Source organism: Engraulis encrasicolus, chromosome 19 (assembly GCF_034702125.1).
Source record: "Engraulis encrasicolus isolate BLACKSEA-1 chromosome 19, IST_EnEncr_1.0, whole genome shotgun sequence".
Classification (NCBI taxonomy): domain Eukaryota; kingdom Metazoa; phylum Chordata; class Actinopteri; order Clupeiformes; family Engraulidae; genus Engraulis; species Engraulis encrasicolus.
Genome location: NC_085875.1, coordinates 48,744,754 through 48,751,584, shown reverse-complemented (window position 1 = coordinate 48,751,584; position 6,831 = coordinate 48,744,754). Strand labels below are relative to the sequence as shown.

The window sequence follows — 6,831 nt, the reverse complement described above, 5'->3', positions numbered from 1 at the left end:
GAGCTACGTCACAAGAACACTCGTGTGTGTGTGTGTGTGTGTGTGTGTGTGTGTGTGTGTGTGTGTGTGTGTGTGTGTGTGTGTGTGTGTGTGTGTGTGTGTGTGTGTGTGTGTGTGCGCGTGTGCGTGCGTGTGTGTGTGCGTGTGTGTGTGTGTGTGTGAATGTTGAAAAAATTACAATTTAGTATTTTCAAGTCACATGTGTATCCACATTTCCCTTCTTGTCTACATGCGGTGAGACACTGCAAGTGTATTTCACAGTAGGTGTATGACAGTGGGGGACAAAGGGGCCAGTTATCCCAGGCACAGGGAGAGAGGGGACCCAGAATTGTATTGGGCTGAGGGGCCCTTTATTGGGCTGAGGGGCCCTTTCAGATGACTTTGTCCTGGGCCCGGCCAAAACGGTCAGTGGCGCTGGGTACATGCTCACAATACTCATGTTTGTCTTTTTGTCCTCTTGCCTGTATGTAGTGAGACAGCACCCTCTTCAGGTGGCGTACAGGTCCATTGCCTTCTCTCAAAGAGCAAAATAAAATACGTCAACGAGTTCCTGCACAACAAATGTCCGCTCACACGTAATCTATCTTGCAGCAAGCATGTCCCGGGCCGGGTCTTAACAGTCCTGCTGGTGGACTAGTAGCTACTTTGTAAAAACAAAATAAAGAGGAGGAGGAGACGGTTAAGAGAAGAGAGGAGGAGAAGAGGGGAGAAGAAAAAGAGGACGAGAAAGGACGAGAGAAAAAGGAGGAAGAGGACTGCCCCTCTGCATACTGTATCCTGCAGCAATCATGCCCCATGGCCTGATGGTCCTGCTGTTGCTATTAGCTACTTTGTTAAAAAATGAATTTATTATGAAGTGTCTTGGGCTGCCTGTTCCCAATTCCCCCTCTGTTATGTTTAGAGATGCACCGGATCCTGATTTTTAGGATCCTACCGGATACTGGATCCACTGCTTAAGATCCTGCCAGATCCGGAACCGGATACCGGATCCTACGAAAGGGTTGAAACACATAGCCTACTCGCACACGTTGGCCCTTTTTAGTACGTTTCCTCAAACTATTTTTTTAGACTCATTGGCTTACTGCCACACTGCCTGCACTGGCCGCTTCCAAAGTTCTTTCGCTCCATGCAGCAATTGGGGTTGTGAAAGACTGACTGAAAACCCTAGGCTAGATGTACCAGATCCTGATTTTTAGTTAACTCCCGGATACCGGATCCACTGCTTAAGATCCTGCTGGAACCGGATCCTGTGAAAAACCCTATTATCCTGCCGGATCCGGAACCGGATCTTGGATCCTGTGCATCTCTAGTTGTGTTGAATAGGTGTCAGACTCTGCTTCACCCCATTTCTTTGTTGAAGGTTAAAAAGAGATTATAAATACAGGTGCTAAAGAGAAACACAAACCTTTGGTTTTCATCAGCTAAGTATGGTACATGCCCTGGGCGCACACACACACACACACACACACACACACACACACACACACACACACACACACACACACACACACACACACACACACACACACACACACACACACACACACACACACACACACACACACACACACACACACACACACACACGTGTGCGGGCAGAAACTGTATAGTGGCAGTTAGGACAAAACTGGCTGATCTGGTTTTGACACAGAGGAACGAACTGTTCACAGCCCACATACACTCACACACACACACAGACACACACACACACACACACACACACACACACACACACACACACACACACACACACACACACACACACACACACACACACACACACACACACACACACACACAGCACACACACACACACACACACACACACACACACACACACACACACACACACACACACACACACACACACACACACACACACAGCATAGTTAACATTGCAAACATACCACTACCTGAGTGCCTATGCATTGAGAAATAGAGAGGGACAGGATAAATGTGTGTGTGAGTGTGTGGGGGCATACCCAAACTTCCTGTTGAACTGAGAGGCTCTCAAATAAGGAACAAACACACTCACAAGACACACACGCTCAGACTCACAGGTGTGTGCGAAGAAGAAGAAGAAGAAGAAGAAGAAGAAGAAGAAGAAGAAGAAGAAGAAGAAGAAGAAGAAGAAGAAGGAAGAGGAAGAGGAAAGAGGAAGAGAGGAAGGACAACTTGACAGAGGTATCAAAAGTAAAAGTGAAAAAAGAAACAGTTTCCTTCCAACACAGGTAACTGAGTAACCCGTAGACCTGTGTACTTGTCTTACAATCAGCTGACTCTGCACTGGTTGGATCAAGTTTGTGGTGGGTACTTGTTAGGTTTTTAGTCTTTTTCAGTAACAACACTGTCTGCCTACCTCATTAGGTACAATGGAGTAAATGGTGTAACCACTATGTAATTTCATGTGCTAGTGTTGTACTTACACCATGAATTTCTACTTATGACACCTCTGCAGCTATGGCGTCGTTGAGGAGAAATCTGTCTCGACTCGTGAAGGGGAGCAAGAAGAAGAAGAAGAAGAAGAAGAATGGAGAGGAGAAGGAGGAAGAGGAGGAGGAGCTGCAGGTAGTGAAGAGAGGCGAGGAGGAGAAGAGAGGAGAAGAAAAGGGGGACGAGAGAGGAAGAGAGAAAAAGGAGAAAGAGGAAAACGGTCTGCCCCACAGGACGCTACAGAGGGAAAACCATGGTGGGCTCTCTCTCTCTCTCTCTCTCTCTCTCTCTCTCTCTCTCTCTCTCTCTCTCTCTCTCTCTCTCTGTCAATACTGTCTATGCCAAGCTATGTGATGCTACAAATGGCTATATTATGATGATAAATGCTCTGTGCTGCCCTAGACGTATGTTATACCGGTATGTTATACAGATTGTTGCATTGCATATGCTCTAATAATGGTAGTGTTTATAAATGCTTTATGGTGTTGTGCTATGATATGCTACTGTGTAAAATGCTACTGTGTGTCGGGGTGGGGTCAGGGCGGCGAGGTGGAGCTGCCTGTGTGTGCATGCATGCGTCACGTGAGTGTGTGTGCAAGTCTTCTGGAAATCCCCAGTTGTGTTGGTTACTTTCACTTTCACTGCGGAGGTTAATGTGTGTGCCAGTGACATACAAACTCTCTCTCTCTCTCTCTCTCTCTCTCTCTCTCTCTCTCTCTCTCTCTCTCTCTCTCTCTCTCTCTCTCTCTCTCTACATAAACCTCTTTGCTTCTTTATGTAGAGAGTATACCTGTGCAGCATGAGGACTGGGGCCAGGCGTCGCAGCAAGTTGTGCAGCAGCTGCTGATGGACAGGAGCGTAGTGGAGGCTGAGAGAGAGCAACAGCGCACCCTGGAGGTGTGGAGGGGCATGAACGCTGTGGAGGGGCAGCAGGTGGGGCCCAGTTACATTACATTACATTACACATAGCTGATGCTTTTATCTTAAGCGACTTACAGTTATGTACAGGGTATTGGTTACAGTCCCTGGAGCAGTGTGGGGTTAGGTGCCTTGCTCAAGGGCACTTCAGCCATGAACTGGAACAGGGAATGGGAGGGTGGGATTCAAACCTGCAACCCTCTGATCTAAAGTCCGTCCTCTTAACCACTATAGGCCACGGCTTACCCCCCCTCCTGGATAAAGGAGCTCCAGCAGACAGTTCAGAAGGCCGCCAGGTGCCACTTGCCCCCTCTGCCACCAGAGGGCTCTCCTGAGCAGCAGTTGCAGCTGCCCACTTACCTCAGCCATGTACAGAAAGTGCTGACGGGAGAGCTGCAGCGATTGGCTCCCCTGCTCAGGGAGGCGGGACTGCTGCCGGCTGTGATTGACGGCTTCCACTTCCATACAATGGACCAGCTGGAGCTGCTGCTGCAGAGGAGGCTGAACTCAGATCAGCTGTTCACACTGCTGAGGTGGACACTCAAGACATACCTGAGGTACACACACACACACACACACACACACACACACACACACACACACGGGTACAGGTCTTTTCGTCGAATGGATTCTTGAGAGGGGACCATTCGAACAAAACGTTGGACCATTCGTATAAGGCAGGGGATCTTTCGTCGAGGACGTTCCGTCTACCGCAAAAGCCTACGAAACGTCCCTAAAATTGAACTAAAGATCCTTAGGTTTGAACTAAACGTCCCTTCAGCCTGCCTATATTAGAAATGTAAATCAGCTTTTTTAATGCTCATTTTCACGGGTTTTGTTTATTTAAATATGTAAATCAGCTGTTTATAACGCTCATTTTGGTCAGTTTTGTTTTTTTGTTGATTAAAACATGTAGGCTAAATCAGCTGTTTTTTTTTGCTGTTTTTAGATGTGCTTTATAAATAAAATGTACTTACTCATGTTAATTGGTATGTTGTTGTTTTTTTACGTTGATGCTGTTACATTTTTTGACAATTTACGTTTGCGCCTTACATTTTTTGACAATTATCTAGGTTACTAGGTTATTAGGCTTTCTACGCCTTACATTTCTGGAACAATATTTAAGAAGATTTTTTTTCACTTTACACCGTTACTTTACTCCGTTACATTTTTTTTGACAAATATCTTCTACTCCTTACATTTCTGGAACAGTAGGCTATTTGAGTAGCCCCATCTGCGGGCAGAGAGAGAGGCGGGTCCAAGCACAGCCTTGTCACTTTGAATCAGGGCAGCGTGCTTCTAGAAGTCTTGACCACTGAGCACATTTGGTTGTCATGCAGCGAGTTTTCTGACTTTCCGGTAACTTTTTAGATGAAAGCTTCTAGCTACCGTCTTCTGGGGGTCTGGAATATACGTGTGGGAGAGTAGGCCTATAGCTTCACTATTCAAATGAAATGCAAAGCACCAGCAACAAGAGAAAGCTGTCTGCCGACACTTTGATGTTTCTGATTCTGAATGACAACAAATAGTTCGCGCATGAGCCAGAAAAGATACAACAGTGTCGGAAAACATAGCCTACAGAATGCACCCATGTTAAATTCATGCTACGGTTTAAAGAGAGAGAGAGAGAGACAGAGAGAGAGAGAGAGAGAGAGAGAGAGAGAGAGAGAGAGAGAGAGAGAACGTCCCTTCAGGCTGCTATATTTTTTTGTTGGAAATCGTCCTCCAATCCCTTCAAAGCGACCGGCCGCACGCAATGGATACAGTCCACGTCCCGGCACGACAGCTTGTAGCAGACAGCTCAGCAGCCCTGCCCCACCCCAGCGTGTAGCGCACAAGTCTACACTATTGTCCGAGTGTTGTTATTTCAAGAAAGCAAACTGTCACTGCCCGCCGGCCGCTGTCGTGACATATTTTATTAACAATAGTAGTTTTTTAACAAGTGAGGAGTTCGTTGATAGTTTCCTTAAGGGTGAAGTAGCCTACTCTTTAGGCTAGCGTTGCCTCCTCCAGCCAACCATCCGGCGCACAGATCAGATAGAAATGATCCTGTTATGAACCCGAGTTTAGTAGATATCGCGCAGTGAACGAGGCAGCCTGCAAACAGTTTGAAGCGCAATGTGGCTGTAACAAGTTAGAAAGTAGCCAAACTCTGTTGCTTGTTAACCTTTTTAAATGATGTGCGTAATGGTGGGGTGACGTCCGCGCCAATGTCCGGAGCGTATCGCTCGGTGCGCAATTCCAAGAGCAGAATAATTAAAAAGAAGAGAAGGAAGATGATGGACTAGACCCGAAACGTATGTCCCGTCTGTCGGTTTTATTTACTTTTTTCGGCTTTGTTTAATACAGCTTTTGATTCTGCATTCAGCTCCAGTGTGCGACTCCTTTCTTTCTTTTTATATTATGAGCGTTCCACGAACTATCTTTCTTTGCGCCCGCTATAAAATGGCAATAAACCTGTTACTATAAACTACTGGTTAACTATGTATTCTATGCTTTCTAATGTTGGTAAAGGCGGGATAAGCGGGATAATGTATTGTCCACACATGACTACGGAAATATATTTCCTTCGGAGCGGAATAACAGCTCTCTGCCTTCGGCATCGGGGGTCTTATTCGTCCCGTAGGGCAATATTTTCTTATAGTCACGTGTGGACAATACATTATCCCTTACCTTTAAATTACTGTTGTAAGCCTACATTTTAAAACATTTCGTGATATTGTAGCGGTGCAACCGACTGTTTTAAGTTATGAGATGGGCGCCAGCTAGGCAACAATAAGACTGCCTTTACCTTTCCAAAAATGAATATAAATCAGTGACCAACACATTAGAAATAACTCAGATCAACACAACGAATATCTTTTCTTATTTTTAGTAGTGCACTTTTGCAAAACCCTTGTTTGCAGACTTGTGCGCTTGGTGTCAATTTGGATGCTGATCTTCTCGGCGCACACTTCATGGTTCCCTCTCTCTTGCTCTCTCGGCTTGTTGCTTCCTGACAGTCTCACCCGCCATTTGAAATTAACTCCGTTTTATAGACAGGTGTAGTTCACAGGGGGTAACTCTGCTATCTCACTCCGGAGGAGGCAGAGGCAGTCCATTACGATATAGTATATTTATAAAATAGGCTATAAAATAGGCCTAATGATAAAAAAAGCAGCCTGAACTAAAATGAAAAATTAATTTAAAAAAAAATAGAGACGCACACACGCACTTTCTACATGGTTCGATTTTTGTTTCCATTGCCTTGTGGTGGTAGGCACACAAGTTTGATAAAATATAAAAATAATAGCCTAATAAAATAGGCAGACTAAACTAAACGTCTGCCCAGTTAAACGAAAGGTCTGCATGGGTTGAACGTAACGTCCTTAGGTCTTCTACGAAAAATCCTCAGGTAATGCACGAAACGCCCCATGCCATCTACGAATGGTCCAACGTTTTGTTCGAATGGTCCCCTCTCAACAATTCATTAGACGAATC

General features: G+C 45.6%; 1 protein-coding gene across 1 annotated transcript in view; it reads left to right on the top strand.

The window, feature by feature from the left end:
* Positions 1-2,038: 2,038 nt before the first annotated feature.
* Positions 2,039-6,831, top strand: part of LOC134470250 (uncharacterized) — a 16,112-nt gene continuing 11,319 nt past the window's right edge. The window contains exons 1-4 of the mRNA XM_063224277.1: positions 2,039-2,184; positions 2,459-2,689; positions 3,215-3,366; positions 3,586-3,908. Of these exons, the coding sequence (XP_063080347.1) occupies positions 2,461-2,689; positions 3,215-3,366; positions 3,586-3,908 (704 nt within the window). The 5' untranslated portion in view covers positions 2,039-2,184; positions 2,459-2,460. The remainder of the gene's footprint in view (positions 2,185-2,458; positions 2,690-3,214; positions 3,367-3,585; positions 3,909-6,831) is intronic.